Below are 20,968 nucleotides of genomic sequence, written 5' to 3'. Positions count from 1 at the left end.
TTTTTTTTTTCTCGATCTTTTCAGTTTGTTTGTTTGGGGATACCGATACCTAACCGATGCTCTGATAGCCTACCCTAACTACCGATACCCTAATCTTGCGGAAACTGCGATCAGCGACTTCGGCTTTTTTTAATTTTTTCTCTCGATCTTTTCAAGGTACGAACTGACGGTACGAATTGTTCATGGTACGAATTAGGTTGCACCCGGTTTTTAGAACTTTTGTTGCTTAAATTGTTTTGTTTTCTTGACACCGAGCACTCATTTAGTAGTTATGTAACTATCAGTACATGGATTGATTGGGAAATACTTGTTGCTAAATCGATAAAGCTGTCCATTCACTCAACAAACTCCACTTGAAGTTTGGTTTTGTAGAAAGCATTTTATCAAGCGTTTGTAAGATGCATTTGCAGCAAAATATTTCCAACATTAAGCTTAAACTAATGCTGAAATTATTTTTATAATAAAATAACACGAATTATCTCAATGATTTTTGACTTTTTAGTTTATTTTGTTATACATTAGAATTTGCCATGATGATACTGGCTACATTGACACCTGTTGCAAAGTATTGTTGTCAAACCATATATATGTTTTGGATAGAAATGACCATCTATAATGACTTAGTATAAGACACAGTTTGATTATAATGGTAACAAATTTAAATCCCCTCAGCTCAAAAATTTTCATATAAGAGATAAGAATATAGAACACGCATAGGTTTAGTTCACTTCGGTAATGCAAAACTGGAAATTTCTTGCGTGTAGGTGAGGTATATTACAAGCAACAATTTATGTAAAAATACATAAATATAACAATTTATGTATTTTTGACTGAAGATAAATATTTCTAGGTTAGTTTTTGTGGCATTTTTTAACATATTTTGAGTTTATGGACTCAGTGTTGCCAGATGGCTAATTTTGTCCAATATTTAGTGGAGTTTAGATGGGTATAAAAATTTTAAGTGGAGCAAATTTCCAGTCGGAAAGTTATAGGGGGTAGAGAGACCTGTACAGACGGTTAGGGACACCTCAAACTTATCAATACTCTTGGTGTGAAAAAAGCTGGTGACATAAAGTTGCATTTGAGGAATTTTATTAAATTTGCAGGGTAATTTTGGTTGCATATAATTTAATAGCTGCTGATAGATTTTTTGCACCACTGAGGCACGACGATGCCAGATACATCTGAGGTTACATCAGATTATTCTGGCTCTTTAACTGCAACAAGTTCAGAAGATGAAGAACAAGAAGATGATTCAAATAACAAATTAAAGTAAGAAATGAAAATTTCTATTTTTTAAACAAGATAAAATGATGCATAAAATTAAATACAGGTACATCTTGTTTTCTGTGTGTTAAACAGAGATGGGCATCTGCTTCTTTAAAAGTAGCGTTCTACTTTTAAAATTGGAAAGTAGCAGAAGTGCGATTGAAAGAAATGTAGCATCTCTCCACTACTCTACATTGAAAAAAAAGTAGCGCTGCTACTCCAACAAAATTGCAGTGCCGCTATTTATACCAAAAAAGTTATGGCGCTACAAAAGTAACACACTACCGGTACTGCCCACCTTTAGTTTTAGAGTGTTGCAAACTTGTTTTCAAATTTTGTTTGCAACTGCACCTATAAAGTTTCGTAACTGTGTTGCAAATGCCAGCACCTCAATCTGCATCTAAAGTTTGTTTTAATGCTATGCCAATAATCTCAAATAAAAAAACATATTAAAAACACGTTTTGTTTCAGTGAAGATTCTGCTTTACTATGGACAAGTTCAGGTTCAAAGAAATCTCCATACATTATGTTTCGACCGGAGTCTTTGATCTCTCGAGACAAAAAACTTAAATCAATTGGAGGTAAAGTGTGTTATTGTTTCAATCATGAAAAGTTTAGCATTGTAAGGGTATGTAACTGTGTAGTAATATAATTTATCACGGAATTGAGCATGCAGTAATGATGGGGCGACTATCTGGTCAGAGGCACCAGGGGCTTCCACGTTTGGAAATTCTTAATAATCTTTTAATGTGGACAAACCAAGATTTTGTAAATTTAATAAGAACAATGGACGATTGATCGTTGTGGAAAATCATGGTAGTTGATGCCTTGTTCAGGCATGGCTGATAATGATGAACTGTGTAGTATGTATTTTGTGTTAGTGACTTGTTAAAGTGTTACTTGTTTAATGGTGTGGAACAAGGCTTGTTTAAACATGCTGTTAATTTCTTTTTTTTTCAGTCAATGTTTTTGTTGAAAATATTTCTTAAAACATTGGTTTTATTAAGTTTCAACATGTAATACGAGACAGTTCAAGTTACTTAACAAATTTGTATTTTCCATCAGAAAAATATCATCTTGCTTATAAAATGGTGAAGACTGAAAGCAAGCTTGTTCGGTCAGTTTTAGGAGCCTATGGATTTCATGAGGTGAGTAAAAATACAAATTTAATTGTTGGTATTCCAAAATTCTTCTCAAATATTGTACCTGCTCTTTTGGTACATTGTGAAACCTTGAAAAAAGCACCAATTATTATGTTGAAGTCATTCATAATACCAAATTTTTAATTTACCAAATTACAATTTCCTCGCTTGTTACAGTTGGGGATTTTTGAAGCTGAAATCTCTTGTTTTGACAGAAAATTTCATTGTATTTATTTAATCACATTTAAAAAAAAATTATTCAGTTTCAACTAAGCGATTTTCAAAAAGTGTTTTCAACAAAATGACTCGTGTATCTTTTGCAGTGCTTAACTGCAGTGATTTGGAGTTATTAATTAAAACTGATAAAAAAAAACATTTTTTTTATATTTATTTTTGTATTTTAAAGCCTTGTTTTTCCTCTGCTCAAAGACTGTCATTTAAAACTTTCACGGTTTCATTCAGGTTCATCCGAATAGTGCTGAATTTAATTTGATGTGGACCGGAGCTCACTTGAAACCGTTTTCGTTAAGAAATTTGCACGATTTTCAAAAAGTTAACCACTTTCCAAGGTAACGTATAGACTGGTGCTTCACGTTTTGAAAGTTCTGGTGTTATATATATTTTTATTTTGTTGATATTGTTCAGACTTATCTCATGACTGATATTTATTAAATGCAAGGTAAACAGGTAAGCCTTAACTGAAACGTATAATGACATGTTTTATTTTTTAAATATAGAAACATTACTACAGTATTGTAGGAATTTGAAACATCGCAGAGTGTTATCTTAATGATGTTTTTGCTTGTCTGGAGGTCACAGTTGCAAAATTACCGTACTTGCAAAAAATGCCACTCAATCAATTTTCAACAGGTCCTACGAAATAACAAGAAAAGATAGACTGTACAAAAACATTGAGCGTATGGCGCACACAAAAGGAGCCAAGCATTTTGACTTCATTCCAAAGAGCTATTTGATGCCTTCAGAATACCAGGAATTTTGTGGTGGGGGCGCAGTTTAATTTCATAAAGTTTAAATTTGACGTGTGAAGCTGTCCTGTCATAAATGAAATTTGTGTGCTTGTCACTGCTGGTATTGGTCCATTGAGAATGTACATCTAATGCAACATCTGTTCACTGTTCACTGTTCAACTGTTCAATATTTGTAATTCTTTTTATGAATTTGTTTTTTCAGCTGCGTATGTGAAGGAAAAGGGCTCTTGGATTGTAAAGCCCATAGCTTCTTCAAGAGGAAGAGGCATTTACTTAATCAATAACGTAAGTTTATGGTACTTTTAAACTTTCAACAGTTAGAATCTTGTCGGCTACAAGTTACATGAGTCTATCTACTCTATAAGATTAAAGTTTTTTCAAAGCTATTTAACTGTTCCACGAGTTAAATTTTAATGTAAATTTTTATCATCATTTTTTAAGTGTTTTTACCATGTTTTTGTTACTTTTAGCCCAATCAAGTTCCTCTCGAAGACAACATAATGGTTTGCAAATACATCAGCAATCCGCTTCTTATTGATGGATTCAAGTTTGATGTTCGTGTGTACGTTGCCATCACCTCATACGATCCACTCTTGATTTATCTTTTTGAAGAGGGTTTGACCAGGTAAAATTCGATTTGGGCATTTCAGGAATATCGTTTTGTGATGGCTAATTTTCATTTTTGAACTTTTTTTTTAAAACTATCAACATTTAGAATTTGGTCAATGTCGTGTTGTTTGATGTAAATTCTGGGGTGGTTCGAAACGGGTTGGTTTTGTTGTGACAAAACTTTATGAAAGGCGGTTCAAAATAAATCGAAACAATTTTTTTGCAAGAGTAGTAATTCAAATAGAAGTTTTCGAATTTACAATTGGATTTCGAAAATAAAATTTTGCTTCGAACAATCTTACGCCTAAATAATCGATCATTCTTTAAAGAACATGGTGCAGGCCCACGCACCTCAAACTCTGAAGGGTTTTTATGTTCAAAGATTTTCATGTGTTTTGCTTTCATTTCGTTTTTTCCTGTAACAGACAACGAAAACAGTCTTAATGTCCACTGTCCCTTTAATACGGTTCGCCAAAAACCACGCAGTGTTTTGTTGATTTTTAAACCGTTGTTGTCAAAGATTTGCAACTGTCAAGTACGAGAAGACCAACAAGCAGTTGAAGAACCAAATGATGCACCTCACCAATTATTCTATCAACAAAAAGAGTCACGACTACGTCAGGTAGGTACGAGGTGGCCCAGCAAAGTGTGGACTAAATTTCATATTAAATTTAAACACATTTCCCGACTACTAAATTATTTGAATTTATTACAGATTTATAGTATAATCATCTTATTATTAATATTCTTTAACTTTTTTGGAAATTAAAGTTATACCCATGGCGAAGACTTTAAATGAGATCATGGAAACGCACTGTCATAAAGGGCAAATAACCTGCTAAGATTTTCAAGGTTTGGATACCTTGAAAATAGATACCAATTCTTTATTCTTCAAGATACTACTCTTTTATCGATTTTTCGAATTTATTTTCAAATGTGTATTGTTATACAACTCAGACTTACTACGTAAGCGACTTCATTAAAAAAGAAGATTAACTATGTTTTTTTAAATTGCACAACTTAGACGCAAATAAAACTCCTCACTTATGTTTTAACATACAATGAAAAAAGCTCAATTTTTGGTGTTTTGACTTCTTGTAACAGATGCGAAGATCCAGACGTTGAGGACTACGGAAACAAATGGAGCATGAGCGCCATGCTGCGCTACTTGAAACAAGAAGGCATCGATACTTCGACGCTAATGTCCAGGATTGAAGCTGTGATCATAAAGTCAATCTTAGCCGCGGAACTCCCCATCGCCACCGCTTGCAAGATGTTTGTGCCACACAAGGACAACTGCGTCGGTTCGTTGATCAACAATTAGAGTAGATTTTTGCTTGCCTTGTTAGTTTATTGAGCAAAAGTCTTGGTGTGAAACGAGGAAAGGACAAGATTGAGCAACGCTGGTTAATCGCATCGATGTGTGTTACTTTATGATAACTCTATATTCAGCCCTAGTTATTGAACAGAACAATTTTCAGACAACGACACTTTAACAATAGGCGAGAAATTCGCTTTAAATCACTGACGCAGGCCTGATCACCTATAATGACAAAGCTTACACAAGCATGCGGAACAGACTGGATTAAGCTTTCAAAAATGCTATCTCCGAAAATAAAGATTTGCTTAATCACTGACTTATTTCGCTGACTGCTATTACACTCTGATACTCCATAGTTACATAACTAAATAAAATACTAGTTATGCCACTTCTTTTAAGCAAAAAATATCGTGTTTTATTGGTTGAAAGCCGATCACGCTAATGTTAAAGGTGTAAGAAAATGGAGCTGTTTAAATTAAATGTGATGTATTTTAGCTTATGTAAATGTTGAGTTTCTGGAATACCAGCGTGAAAGTCAGTTATGAAATTAATTTCCGGAGACACTAATACCCATTCATTGTTGTTACATTTTCAAAATTATGTATTGACAACAGAGCTGTATGGTTTCGACATCTTGATCGATGAGAATCTAAAGCCATGGATCTTGGAAGGAAACCTGTCGCCCTCTTTAGCTTGGTGAGTGCAGTGTGATTGTGAATAAAGCTGATTTACTATTTTCGCTTTTGTTGAAATTGCTTTTAAACTAGTCCTTCATGAAATAAGTTTGTAGATTCTTGAAGTTTCATAAAAATCAAGGCGTACATTAATTAAGCATCAATACACATTTTTAATATGTTTACGTACTAAAGTTATGACATGTAAATATTTCAAAATGCGATTCCTTGCATAGAAAGTTCGAGAACTTTGAAAGGTAACTAAATTTGCCTGAATCTGTGCCATAAAAATTGAGAATAATTGCTGTGACAAATATTGTTCACATGTGACTTTATGAGCTGGCAATATTGCCTTTTGTGTCCATAGAAAAGTCGACATAAGGTTCTTGCTTCGCACAATTTACTTCAAATATTCCAAGGAAATGGCATTGTATTTAATGATGTAGTGTTGCCAATTGATGCTATTGGCACAGTTTTCATTTAGGAAGGTAGTCTACACTGTTGAAATCCGTGATTTCAACCACATTAAGACTATCATCTTGTTTTCAGTGATGCACCTCTTGATCTGAAGATTAAATCCAGCATGGTTGCAGACTTCTTTAGCATTGCAGGTTTGGACGTGATTTTAGAGTTGTATATATTTTTACTTTCTGTTGAGCCATTGTGGTTAGATTTAACATGAAATAAAGTACTCAAAATCTTAAAAGTAAGGCAATAACTATAGCTGAACGTGTAATGATAACGTGTTATAACATTTTTTTCGTGGCATTTACAGTTGCAATTTCAAAGACAAATTTTATGGCTTATCTTGCAGGCTTTCGCTGCATCGACCCAATGTCTCGACGTCAAACCAAGAAGCAAATGGATTTAATTCAGGTACTTTGCTTTGTTTACAAACTATTTTTACTTGCGAAATGCTGTGGTGATTTCATTATACCGTACCGGTATATTAAATAAAAAGCCTACCACGTTATTTCGTCTTCTAAAAAGCAAGTGTGTCCTTACTCTTCATACTAAGTTCAACGGCTTAGAGGTGAGAGAGGTCGCCTCCGTGTAGTTGAACCTGGGTTCGGTACCCCGTCTTGTCGTATCAAAAACCTTACAAAAAAAGCACTAAATTACTTTCCTGCTGAGTATCCAAAATCATGGTAATGGACTCAGAATAATAATGCAGTTGGCTGCACCGAAACTGGCTGCTTTGTAAAACGCTGAAAGCAAAGCATGATTGTATTTTTTCGGCAGCTGGAGATACAATACTGCTACTTTAAGAAATCACCTCTATCTGATTTTGGCAACTGCGCTCCGAGTCAAATTTTCTTTTTTTTTGTAAATAAATTATAAAAAAGTACTTTTTTAGACAAGCGCAAACTTATGCTGTTGCATTTTCTTGTATGTTTATTGTCATAGCCTAATTGCTTATAATTACTTTGATATAGGCCTACTATGTCGTTAATATTTATATGAGGACTTCCTATTTTCCAGCGACCATATTCTGCCCAACGAAGCTCTTCTACCGGGGGAACTGCGAGTCGGGGGGTGAGATGTATTTAACATTTTCATGGTTTTTCACAATATGAAGAGGTCATTTTTTGCGAGTTCCCTATAAAATCTTGGAAAACACCGTTTTCCATGATATCTCACAACGCGTGTTAGTCGTATGTCCACTGAATTGATGCGTTCCTGCACTGAAACGCTGCATTATTTGCGTCACTCGGACCGCATGAAACGAATCAGGATGAAGGGAAATGCATTTGTATCATAATATCCATTTAATTTTTCACGAGTAGGTTTGATAGTGGTAACTAATTTCTTTACAGCCGTGCGTTTGACAATAGCCCCAGCTCTTTTTATTTTCTCTACAACGAAATAAACCAGATTACTACTGATTTTGTGTAATGTTCGTCTCATGTAATACTTTTCTCATCAGAGTAAAAGGCCATCGTCCGCGGGATACAAAGACGTAGCTGCTGGGGTCTCCAAAGGTGGTCTTTCTGCTGAAGAGAGTCGAGTACTCACCATGGCCAAGGAGCAGTACCAGCGCAGGGGCAGCTTCGTTCGTATCTTTCCCACTGTTGAAACGTGGGAGATGTACGGATCATTCTTGGAGTACAAGACCAACTTGAATCGCATGCTAGCTCAAAAGCTGTTTCCAGAGAGGTGAAAGCAATTCTGCTCTGTTGCCTACAGTACTGAAATATTTACAGAAAGCTGTAGAGTTTTAAAAACTTCACCTTTTTTATGCTTTTTCCATCTTTGAAAGTTCTAATTAACTTTTGTATATTTGTATGTTAATTTAACGTAATACTAAACTGTACGATACTGCTTAGAGTTATATGCTTTTGGTCCAACACAGCAAATTCACTCTATCGAAGTTTTATACTTGCATTTGCTGTGATGTTTGTTACATTCGTGTTGTGTTTGGTCACTTAGTTATGTTTCATCTGTCATCATCCAGAAAATTACAATTTCTTTGTTTCCTTGTCAGAGCGAAGCCGATACACGGGGCTTACTCTGCTGCTGTGGCGAGGATACGAAGCATGAATCCGAGCCAGGTTAGTCTTGTTTCTTTGCATCAGATTTCCGTAAATTTGTGTTACAAAGTGATAAAAATCAAGTTTGTCAAAACTTGCTTTCAAAATATTAATCCCATACACACTCTTGCCAAAATCTACGCTACCCCGAGTATTCGTTTTGGCTTAGTTCGCATCTGAGAAACAAGACAATTAAAACGCTTAAGGCAAAAAACAAAAAGTTCTGTTTACTGTAACTGCAAATCATTTTATATGCGAGATGGGAAAAGCAAGGTTTAAGTTTTTTGCGAGGTTTTCTCATGGTTTATTTTATTTTTTAGATACTTGAAAGCCGTCATCACATGATATCTGAAAGGTTTATCCAGTACGAGCGAAAGTTGTTTTCTCTCGAATCCCATAAAAAGAGAAGAACCTCTTCAGCAACGCGGAAGAAATCAAAACACAGTGAAACACCAGTTGGTATGGCTTGCCAGTGTAATTCCAATCTACTGCTGTACCGACGATTTGTTATGTGATCTTGTTCTATAGTTTCATATGATGTCCCAGAATAGAATGTTAAGCACATTTAATAACTTTTTAATGCGATTAATAGAGTGATATAATTATAGCCCTTTGGTAATTTTGTTTATACAGAGATGAACAGACGTTAAATGTCAACGAAAGTAATATTGGTATTCATGTTGAAAAGTGATCGATAAATATAAACATGTCATTAATTGGAAACAAAATTGATAAATATAAATGAGCAATAGTTACTTTTCCGTTAAAGGTAATTTTTTCCTGGTTTGATTAAGAACTTTTCTGAGCAAATTTTCTTCAATTAGGTGAGAGACAAAGTCACTGGGAGACAAAGCTTTTTGACGTTTATCAATAGCAGAAAAAAATTATTTTTAGGAATTGACAACAAATTGAAAAAGCGAACGAGCAAATCTCGTCAGTCCAGCAGTGAGGAAGAAAATGAGGATGATGGTGAAGAAAGCGAGCAAGAATTAGAATCCGAAACTGCCACTTCGTCAAAAAAAATCAAAACCAATTTAAAGCAAGGATCGTCTTTGAGTTCTGGAGACGCTGGTTCTGCGTCACAGCCCACAAAGCAAGAAACAACAGCCTCCGGCGAAAAGCCTCCAAAAACGAAATTGTCTTCCACTGGCAAAACTCCCAAAACCGAACAGAGTTCCGGAAGCAGTACAATAACCGCATTCGCCCGCAAACAAAATCAAACTGCTGCAACCACAAAATATACCAAACCCGGCAAAATAGCAACAAAATCTGCGCCATCGCAGCGTGTGTACATGTACAAGTCAAGCAGTCCTGTTGAAAGCGTGGCAGCGCCGTCTGATAAACAATCCGAGTCTGTGGAGATAAAATCCGTTGCAAAAACGTCTAGTTCCAGCTCAGACAGCACTCTTACCACTCCCACTTCGTTGTCAAGTGAGGGAAGCAAAGCGTTATCGAGTGCGTCTGCTTCGAGTCTTTCTCTGGAGATTGCTAAGAAGATAGCCGGCATTAATCAAAAACAAACCACGATCAAAACTGCACGAAATCAGAGTGCAGTTGACGTTTTGGCGGTGTTGAAATCAGGAGGAAATCTCGGGTTTGTTTATTGCTTTTGTCTATAATTGTACTAATTTTCCAGTCCTATCACATCATAGTTAATTATGACGTACATTTACCAGGCTCTTTGGTTGCGGAGTGGCGCCCCTTCGACTTTAGCCCTAGATTTTTTTCATGCTTATGAACAGTACACTGCTCTAGAGAGAAATGCCTACGGCCTTTAGGGCTGCGGGCTGCTGAAAAAAAACACACTTATTTTATAGTCTAAGTCAGGAGTCACCAAACTTTTTTCTCTGAGGGCCGGATTGCTGCGGGATTAACAGCTGCGGGCCGGATGCAAATTGCGAAAAGATATACAACTACTGTATTTAGAATCTCCATTGACTTGAATTGAGCACAATAAAGAACAAAGTTAGCGGTGGAATAGCAAAGTTGTGATGAAAATTGAAAGGTTGCCGGAAAAGTTATCCCCTGCTGTGATACACTACAGGGCATTTTACACTACAGGTATTATTTCCGCAGCACGTGGTGGGCCGGATGAAATCAGTTCGCGGGCGGGTTCCGGCCCGCGGGCCGTAGTTTGGTGACCTCTGGTCTAAGTCAATAAATTTTTATTTACGTTACCTCCTTAGACTACGCACATCAATCGAATTTTTTATTTCAAATTTTAATATGTTTTCTTCAGATGTTAATGTAGTTTTGATCTTTGGCCAACATCTTGCTATTCCGCTAAAGAACTATAACTTTGCTAGAAAACTGCAAGCCCGGCAAGCATTCTCAGCCTACCTGTCTCGAGTCCAGCATCGGTTGAGGATGGAATCTGAGGGCCACGTTCAAGAAATAACCGACGCTGTTTACAAACAGGAGGAGCAAATGGTAAGACAAATGACAAGAACGTGGTATTTGATTTTAAAGATATTCTTGTTTGAATAAGAATTAGTTGAATATCCTCAACCTCACCCATGGTTTGTTGAAATTGGACATGGACACTTACATAAGTTGAAGGCTTGTGTTTGCAACTTATTGTCAAATTACGACGTTTAAAATTATTTTTAAAGTTTGTTACACCGTGGCTTTGACGTCTTCACAAAAGAGCATATGTTCTTTTTTGTCGTATCCAGGCTACATCCAGTAGTTACAGATTTAGATTAAGTGGACGGGAAGGCAAAAAAGCCACTTTTTGTGTCCACCTTTTGGAACGTAAAGCTAGGGCTCCAATCACTCGACTATGCAGCCGACCGTTGTTGATAGTTTGTTGTTTATCTCGTTGCTGTTTGTTTAATAAATTTTCGTTCAGGACTTAGTTTTGAGATTTCTGAAGCGAGCTGCTGGCAACTTGTGCCAGTCTTTCTCCGTGGTGGTGCCCAGTCGCCGACTCCCGATCATAGACCGGAAGCGAATACTCTCCAAGCAACTGGCTGAGTTTGTGCGAATCTACAACAAAGAATCTGATTCGATGGAGCACAAGCAGCACTTGGGGCAAGTAGAAAACTTTTGTTTTGGGGCGTAGTAGTGACAAGTTGTTTTTTTTATTTTGTTTTCAACACCATTGGCCTTTGTGTAAAGTACATCCGAAGCGTCTTAGCTTGTAAGGTAACCAACAAGCTGCGGTAACCATAGATGCTGGTTTGTAACAGAAAAAATGTTTTGGTGGTTGAATTCACAAGCAAAGTGCATACTTTGTGGAAAGGTGCATCGCTTTATGCCAGCAATACACATTACACATGACATCTTCAAAATTGATCGGTAGGATGGACAAAGATGTGTCAGCAAGAGGAAATGATCCTGGTGCAGAGGATAAGTCCGTAGCTGATGGTGACTTCCGAAGTTTCATCTCCAATGCTTCAGAATCATCACTGGAGGAGGTTCTAACTGCTTATACTCACAAGAACAAGTCGGCCTCTGTCTTCCTTGGAGCCAGCAAAGCGAAGAAGATTTCCACAAGGTTTCTGTGCATGTGATGATTATGTGCCTGATCTGATACAGACGTTGGCGATCATGGTCTTCCAAACTTCTCTGTCATTTGACATTCTATAGAATTATTTGCTTTGACTGTTGTGTTTATGGCCCATTGATTCAAGCTGTTTAGATATATTAATCTTTAGCGAACTCTGCTTCTTTTTCTTTGTATCATGCCCAATAGTGCTACCATATCTCCATGTCTGTGAATGTGACCTACAAATTGCATATATCATAGCATATATCAGCATATCTATGATATTAAATGCAACAGGCCGTCTTCAATAATCGCGGTTTAGACTATTTTTGTGATCCATCTTTTTTCGATAAGGTTTTTTGATAAAGAAGAACCATCGGGTGCTCTTGAGAGTCCATCCAGCAACATGCTCGCACAGCAACACAATACCAGTTACGGTGTTTCAACCGCTAGCACTTCTAGTCTGAACACTTCTTCACCTTATTATCCACACAATGATGACTGCAAAGGTAGGTTGTTTTTTTAACTGAAGTACAATGTCAAATAAGCTAATTACGTTGACCGCAATTTGTAAAGCACTTTCTTAAGTTCAGTTATTTTTTCTGACTCCTGCAATATATGCAATATATCCTCAACACAGCAAGAGTCTGGAAAGAAAAGGTAGTAGCGACGAAACACTGAAATTACAATATGACATGCTGAAGAATAAAATGCGATAATGAGCAAGAAAATTGGCTCGGTCACTACAGTACAAGTAATGTCTTAATTTTGACCACCACCATGCGACTGGTGGACAGAGGCAAACTATTTTGGAGTCGTACCAACTTGACACGAGATGAGATGTTGTACCTACAAGTGCGGCACTTAGAAAAACATATTTTTTGATCTCTTCAACGCATGGTGTCTACCCGAATCACAAGCATAACAAATGGTGATTGTGTGTTGCAAGTGGTGATAATGTTTTGAATGCTTATCACAGAAACAACGCCCCATTCTAGCATGTCTTCTCTGCAGCAGGCCGCTTACATCTACAGCGCGAAGACACCAGGAGTGAACCAGTCTGCTTCCACGAGGCGGCCTGCCAGCGCCAAACCTTTCATGGCTTCTGGTAACTTTGGGTTTGTAATATTTTCACACAATGCTGTCTTAGACGTTTATTGCAATGTTTTAACATGATCGTATATATCGAATTCTCAAGTGTTTAAATACTTTCTTCATGTGTTTATTTTAGGAAATCTTTACAGTGCAAGTCAGTCCTCCATAAGACCCGGATCTGCTTCAAACCGTCCGTTAAGTGGCAGTATTCATTATCAAACAGGTACATTAGACACGTAACAAAAGTGAGACGAATTATTTGATTTTTTTGCACATGTAGTGCAGTTTGGTTCGACTTGCAACTGATCACAAAATGCTAGATTTGTTGTTCTTGAAGATACCACATAGGCTAACTATCACAGAGCCTACCAAATTTTGTCCACTTTTTTCCATTCTTAGGCATGTCTTCAGTATGTTTATCAAAGATTTCAACGCTATCATCATTCACATTGTTTTCTTGCATGTCAGCCGCAAATCAAGAAGCTATCTCTGATGCCCTGCAGCGACTGACCGAAAGACAAGCGGCCCGACAATACTCGGCGTCTGTTCAATTAACAGCTTTATCCAAGCATCTGTCCAATCTCAACCTGGCCAATATGAATTCCTCTCACCACCACAAAATGGGTGAGTGGTGCTATAATATGTAGTTGAGGTTAGATGAGAAGGTTTTATAAAAAAATGCTGGGCATTTCGAACCAAACTGTTATGACTTGTCTGCGCACTACAACTAAGCAGAAAACAATACCATATTTATTTTATGCTTTTGCTGCGTGTGGATGTATCCATTAGTAACGTACCAACACTAGAGGATCATGTTCTCTCTGATACAAGTGTGTATGAAATTCCTCGAGAAAAATATAACGTGATAGCACGTCACTTTGTTTACAAGCTCGGTTTAACCGTTTCATTTCAGTTTGTGTTCACTTCGGACTATCAAAGCGATGTATTTTTTTTTATCAATTATTACACTATTATTATCATCGTTGGTCAACTCCCGTTCAATTTCAGGTTCTGGTGATCTACGTCACATGAGTGCACCTCAACGCACGTCGAGTCTCTGTGACCTAGCCAGCGTCGACCCTTCTGTGCAGAGCATGGTCGACCCAGGTGAAAAAAAGCAATTTTTCTTAGCTACATTTGATTGATTGCATCTTTATCCTCGTACTCTTGACAGCTCTGAGATCTTAATTCTGTCAGTTTTGCATCTTTGTAGAGGCTTTGAACCACTGACGCAGGCTTGGTTGCCGATATTGACAGAGTGAAGTTTCTGATTGTTGCTGTGTTACTGCCGGAGAACTATGAGTATATCTACTAAGTGCCGCTGAATGGAGAGCAGTCCTTAGAAATCGTTGCTCAAGCGCACACCCCGAGAGTCGAACCAGCACCGTTTGATATTGAAGTTTCTTTCACGAAGTCACGTACTAACCAACAGCTATCGGGGCGGACCAACGAAATAACTTTAGTCGTTAAAGAACCAACGCAGTCAAGCGTCTTCCCAGTCTTTACTAATCCAAAACAGAAACACCACATTTCTTGATCTGGTGATATTTGACTCCTTGCTGTGTTTTTAGGTTTGCAAAAGTTTGGTCAAGGCAGCGACGATTCCCTTCATGAACAAAACGACCGCTTAGCTATGCAAACGTTACATGAGTCGCTCTATTCAAATTCCACACAAATGCTGTCGCAACAAAGCAATGTGTTGCTTCAACAAAGCAAAGCAAAACACCAAGCAATGCTTGCGCAGGTTGGAAAAATGTCTTATTTTGCGCACATATCATTAATAAATTGAAAATAACCCAGTCATTTTCGGCCTTTTTAGCAAGATGCTGACATTAATCTTAGCAAAAGTATTCAAAAATACGGTAATGATGCTTGTTGGATACTTTTGCTTACCCGGACGTGGAGATGATGGTCGTTTGAAATAAAATTACGGTTGGAAGAACATCTGTCAATAAACTTTTATTTATGCCTCACATTATGCAGGATTTGGATTCGTAAGCTACTTTGTAGAAGTTTGTAGAATATTTTGTTTGGGCAGATATCGTCAGTAATTGAAAATTAAGAGGCTATTGTTGATTTATGGTTGAAATTTTAAGGTTAAAGTTGAGAAAATTTCTCCTGAAGCTTGATTTGGAAGTTTGCTATGCTTGTAGTTGTAGAGGCTTGGAGCCATAAACACAGGCTTAGTCTCTCTCTCTCTCTTTCGTTTGAGACTAGATCAAATTTCAGGGCAGGTGGTGGAGAGCCAGGTGAGTGTAGCTTCGTCCAGCGTTGCTATACCATGCGTTCCATTTGGTGCCTTGTAGATGGGACATTCGAGAACGACATGGTCAGCAGTTTGTTCCTCCGCGCCGCATTCGCAGGCCGATGAGGGAGCCAGACCCCACTTGTGCATGTTGGAATGGAAGCGACCGACTCCGGTTCGGATTCTGTTGAGCTTGACCCAAGTCGGCCGAGGAAGGTCCATACCAGGGGGGCGCGCCACCGGGTGGGGCATAAAACCATGTAGTTTGGTGTCGGTGGCGCACCATGCTGCATTCCAAGTGTCTTCCATGAAGTGTGCTGCGCTGATGGCACGATCGCTGAATGGTTGTAGTAATTCAACAGCAGCTGGCACAAAGGGGTGTCCTGACTTTAGTTGCCGGGGAGATTCCTGAGGTGGGATGTTGAGTTTTGCATGGAGCAAGTGGTCAGGATCCCCCGCCCGGCGAGCCAGGTGTATAATGGCTCCCTTTCGGCGAAGCTCAGCAGGTTGGATGCCTGCAAGGATTGGTAAATACTCTGTTGGAGTTGGGCGCAGGCATCCAGTCACAATTCGCAATGCGTCGTTGATTGGGCTGTCGATGAGGCGGGTGTGGGCACTGCGGCACCAGGCAGGGGCGCAGTATTCAGCATTGGCTCGACACGGGCGCAGATCAGTCCCCCAAGGATCCCGAAAGGGATGCAGAGCAAGGAGACGGGGCGATAGCTCTTTGCACCGTCCAGTGGCCTGCCTGGCTTAGGGATCGCGACAACCGGCTTAGTGATCGATGTTGACAGAATAAAGTTTACCTTCGCATTTTTTAAATATGAATTAAAGTCATTATTTACATTTTATCGTATTTGCTGCAGATGTTGAACGAGTGGCGTGACAGGCAGCAAGCAGAGTTGAGGTCGGATGAGTTCGTGCAAGACACCTATCATAGTTCTTTTTGCCCATCCAACTACCGAGACGATTATAACGTGTGCAACTACTTTCCTTACCCCGCCGCTGGTGTGGATGATAGCTTGATGAAATGCTTGGGTTCAGACCAGGGTGTGGAGGCAGTTGACGGAGAGAGTGTTTGTTCATGTGATAACTTGAAAGACGCGCTGCTTATAGAACGCACAGAAAAGCTCATCAATTCTACTCTTCCAGAAAGCGAAACCTTCACCCAGGACAATATTTTTTTGAAACGAGTTTTGTCTAGTAGTAAAAAGCGTGTACCTAAGCCAGTCAAAGTTGCGTGGACTGCTGCGACCGAACAGACGACACCAGAGAGAAAAAGAAAAAAATTAGTGAAGTCAAAACCAAAGCAACCAGTGCAAAGTAAATCGAAACATTTAACAAGCAACAAAACTTCTGTCACATCAAAACAAAAATCAGCCGAAGGTAACGGACCGTCTCAGCCAGCAACGGACAGCCACAGAAGCTCAGAAACAGTCAGAAATATATTTTATTACGAGAACATTCTAAAAGAAATTAACAGCTTGTTCAAGATGGGAGCATTGCCAGCAGATCAGTGTCAACATAACAACAAGCACAAGAAGAAGTGATATTGCTGTGGTATAGATTAAAAATGCAATTGTTTCATTTCTAGTTCGTTCCGCTCGCGTTAGGCCAGAGCAGAAAATGGATAGTTAACAGTATCCTGCAGAAAAATTTGTACTTTTGTCACTGTCTCACGCAGTTTGTGTGATATCTTTTTCGCCCACACCAGAAGGGTCGGTTCTAAACTCGATTATTCTTTTACTCTGCTTTCAAAATGAACCTTGGCTTGCTTTAAAACTAACTTAGCTACTCTTGCACAGCCGAAAGAACTTGCAACAGTTTGTGAGTCAGACAAAGGTGACCCTTCTGGTGTGGTTGATAAACAGTTTCGTAGGAAGTTGCTTTATATCTTCTAATCTGAAAGCCTTTGTTGCTACTGTGATGGATGGGTGAGCTCATTTTGTATCTTAACACACCTTCGATAGATTTCACTGCATAAACGTAAACTAACTATGAGACAACTTGTGTAACCATCATGAGCTTGGCTACGAATGCTTAACCGTTAAAGTCTGACGCAGACAAAACCGGTTAGTTGCATTGTCACTTTGATGATCTGTGTAGCCCACTATTTAACAATTTGCGCATATTTTTGCTATCAATTAAAACGAGCGAATGAACATAAGAAAGAGTGCTCTATGGAAATAATGATAGGCTACTCTTAATATTTCTATTGAAGCTGTTATGGGTAGGTTATAATAGGCCTATATAATCGATTCATTGTAGGAATGTTTATCTTCGGACTGAAAAACTTTCTTTACAAGCTTAGTCCTGGCAGTTTTGTATAGGCTACTTGTAGAAGCTGTGAACCACAACTAGGCTTACTCAAAAGTTTGGTTCTTGCAATTAATCGTCAATTGCGCAGGCTCACAACACCGTGTCTGGCCAGCACATGTCACCGCCTAAAATCAACCTCGCCAACAACAGTGCAAAACGTCCGTATTCATCCGCAACAACGCGAGGGAAAACCATTGCAGACCGTCTCTCGTCAGTGCAGTTGTACCGTCCACCTCCTGCACCAAGACCACCTGTCGCACCCCGAGTTGGTGACCGACCCCTCTCGCTGAAGAAGCTGTCAGAAAACTCCCGGTGAGTGGCCAGAGACAATGGACACTACATATTTGCCGTTAAAATTTAATACTTTTGACTTTTTAATGTCTTGGGAACAGTTATAAATTATTTCTTTTTTTAGTGGCCATAAAATTGTAGGTATAACATAGCCTAGTTCTAATATTAGCCTCAGTGTTGTGCAACAAATGAGTAACCACTCTCTGGACTCCCCCGAAATCCACTGGTGAGACTATCATTTTAGTTACTGCCCCTAAAAAGTTTGCAATAATGTTTTTCCAACCAGGGACCTATGCAAAAGTAGGTTTCGAAAGCATAAGGTTTAAACCGCAAACTCTTTTCCGACACGTTGAAGAAATAAAAAATTTTCAACACTCAGTTTAGCAAAGGATTACACTAACTCTCTAACCTTCTCTGAAAACAGCAGAAAATGCAATAATTTGTAATAGGGGCTGCCACCATGCAGAACATAAGATACCACGTATCTTAAATTAGATATCAGATGTAGGCTACAGTCGCTTTGAATAATTTTAATCTTCTTGTCGGTTATGTAATATGTATTACTTGACAGGGTATCCAGGACAAATAAGTTGCCGAATCGGGTTCTCAATGGAGGATCTAACCTGACGTTTTACGAAAATTTAAAGCATGATCCTATGACTGGAGCAACTAAAGTTCAGGAATATTCTACATCTGAAGACAAAGTTGTTTCATCCACCAGCTTACGATTAGCAGGTAAGTTGCATCACCATCATTCCTGTTCGTTGTTTTCTCACTAGTGGGGCTTGCCAACTCTATCCTTGCAGCGATTGTCTTCGCCAACTTTCTCTATCTCATTCTATCCATCATTTATTTTCCTTCTTCAATCAGGTTTTGTCTGTCTCATCCTTTATCTGTTCATGTTCGTTATGGACGGCCCCGTTTCCTTTTTCTATCCACCTTCTTTCACCAAAAGTTATTTTGAACAATATTCTCATTCGACATTATTTTTTTTTTTCTTGCATTGTCACAACCGCTCTCACTGGCACCTACGGTATGCTTCTTTTCATCATTGCCAACTCCATTAGTTAAATTGGAACTTTGTCAAAAGCTTTCTCTAAGTTAACAAAACACAGGTTCAGTTTTTCTGCTTTTCTCAGTCTTTCATTGACATTCTAATACTGTTTCTAGAACCAAATGAAAACGATCAGTCGAACCCGACAAAACCACTGTGGAAACCGTGATCAATGAAATTTCCGTTGCAACATGTTTCTAGAATTTTATCTCATTTTGTGTCAATGCAGACCACACAAAAACGACTTTAGGTGAAGTCTAGGTGGTTGTGCACCACAGAAAGAATAAATTTATCAGACATGCAAAATTCTTTTTGCGTTTTGCATGTGTTAAAAACAAATGTTATTTGAGCTGGAAGAAGTTTGGAATAAAACCAAATTTTATTTTGAACCTTTCTAATATTTACGCAGTAGCCCAGGCTATCATGTAGGATTAGTTTAGGCCTATTTTAATGACAATTAAAAAGATACTGTAGCCTAATTGTGTCGGCTCTATGAAATTATATTTCCGCTTTTTCGGGCTTAAAGCTGCGGTTAATAATGTTAGTAGATTTGTAATGTAGTTTAGCAAAGATGCACTGACTAGAACAGGGGTGGGGAACCTGCGGCCCGCGGGCCGAATGCGGCCCGCGTGACTTTTCCATGTGGCCCGCGTCAAAATTTCTTTACCCAAAGTATATTGGAACAGCTCAAAAGAGACTTAATAATTATTCGCTATCTCCGCTTGCAGCAGATTACGCATCAACATGGGTTACTTGACAGGGTTCCATGTGATTTTATGAGCCGTACTGCTTCCATGCTGGCTCAAGGCAGATTGGAAGAGTGTGATATGTCACCAGAGTCAACAAAAGAGACTTAAAGCAAGATTGTTGGACATAAAGAGTAAAGAAATGAAGATAGATATTTTTGCCTCTCCTTGTAATGTGGTTGCAACTGATATTCCTAGTAACTTCCAACATGAAATAGTAGAGCTCCAGAGTGACGGTACGTTGAAAGCGATGTAAGTTTACCAAAACATTCCACTGCTCAACTTTTATCAACGCTACATAGCCTAAATGCTGATGATTTTTCAGTCATGCGGAAACATGCTTTGAAATATGTGTCTCTGTTTGGAAGCACCTACTGTCGTGAGCAATTTTTTTTTCCAAATTGAATCTAACAAAAATTCGACTTCGCTCCAGACTGACTGATAAAAACGTGATGCAGTTAAAAGTTGCAACATCTTCCGTGTCCGCAGACATCACACGACTCACCAAAAATAAAAACTTTCAGCCATCCCACTAGCTGTGAAAGTGAAATAAATCATTGTCTACTTCGCTGCATTTTTTATCTGTAAATAAAATTTCGAAATTTTTAGTGGCCCGCCTGTGTTATTTCTCATTTTATGTGGCCCGCAATACTAAAAAGGTTCCCCACCCCTGGACTAGAAGATATTAGCCAATCCAAACTCTTCACTGCATGTTTTGTCGTTTTTTTTTTATACAAAAATCCAGTTTTATTTTTTAGAATATACTTGCTTATTTTTTGCAATTGAGTGGTCTTGTGGAAGTCAAAGTGATTGCTGTAGTTGAAAAGTGTTTATAGATATGGACAAACTTAATCGTTCGATGAGTGAAAAGGATAATGTTAACAAGCGAAGACATGCAATGATATTGCAGTTTTTCATCATGAGGCGCAACATCGTTAATATCAACTAGCAAAGTCCACCAGTGTCGAGGGTATTTTATCCAAGTTTCATTTCCTTTACAATTGCAAAAAAAATCCACTTTTTGACGACAAAAACAATCCAGGTTCGTTATTTAAAGCTTTATAGCACCTTTAAGATTAGTTTTTGCCTCTTGTTTTTTTATTAAAAATGTTTATTCAGTCAAACCAGGGATAGCAGTGTGATGATAGGGATTCCACTGTCCCGAAGCCAAACTGTCTCGGCCGATTCGCAAG

The 20,968-nt window shown here is 38.3% G+C and overlaps 1 protein-coding gene across 1 annotated transcript; it reads left to right on the top strand.

Annotated features, from left to right (window-relative positions):
* The first annotated feature begins 1,141 nt into the window (after positions 1–1,141).
* Positions 1,142–20,479, top strand: LOC145784095 (tubulin polyglutamylase TTLL5-like). Its single transcript, XM_082595847.1, has 29 exons — positions 1,142–1,272; positions 1,741–1,850; positions 2,335–2,417; positions 2,874–2,980; positions 3,282–3,412; positions 3,603–3,685; positions 3,871–4,025; positions 4,530–4,631; positions 5,114–5,313; positions 5,945–6,026; positions 6,554–6,615; positions 6,819–6,880; positions 7,487–7,540; positions 7,932–8,161; positions 8,490–8,556; positions 8,856–8,994; positions 9,430–10,129; positions 10,842–10,965; positions 11,387–11,568; positions 11,840–12,034; positions 12,380–12,534; positions 13,005–13,133; positions 13,257–13,343; positions 13,589–13,744; positions 14,129–14,227; positions 14,692–14,864; positions 17,773–17,981; positions 18,556–18,710; positions 19,146–20,479. The coding sequence occupies exons 1-29, from the start codon at positions 1,172–1,174 to the stop codon at positions 19,196–19,198; spliced, it is 4,185 nt and encodes a 1,394-aa protein (XP_082451973.1). The 5' UTR covers positions 1,142–1,171; the 3' UTR covers positions 19,199–20,479.
* Positions 20,480–20,968: the final 489 nt, after the last annotated feature.

This window comes from Aplidium turbinatum, chromosome 15 (assembly GCF_918807975.1).
Source record: "Aplidium turbinatum chromosome 15, kaAplTurb1.1, whole genome shotgun sequence".
NCBI lineage: Eukaryota > Metazoa > Chordata > Ascidiacea > Aplousobranchia > Polyclinidae > Aplidium > Aplidium turbinatum.
This window is presented reverse-complemented; position numbering and strand designations above follow the sequence as displayed.

Coding starts and splice junctions, on each gene's coding strand:
- LOC145784095 (XM_082595847.1), top strand. CDS start 1,172: ATGCCAGATACATCTGAGGTTACATCAGATTATTCTGGCTCTTTAACT. Junction 6,616..6,818: donor AGACTTCTTTAGCATTGCAG/GTTTGGACGTGA, acceptor CTTATCTTGCAG/GCTTTCGCTGCATCGACCCA. Junction 17,982..18,555: donor CCCCTCTCGCTGAAGAAGCT/GTCAGAAAACTC, acceptor CAGGGTATCCAG/GACAAATAAGTTGCCGAATC.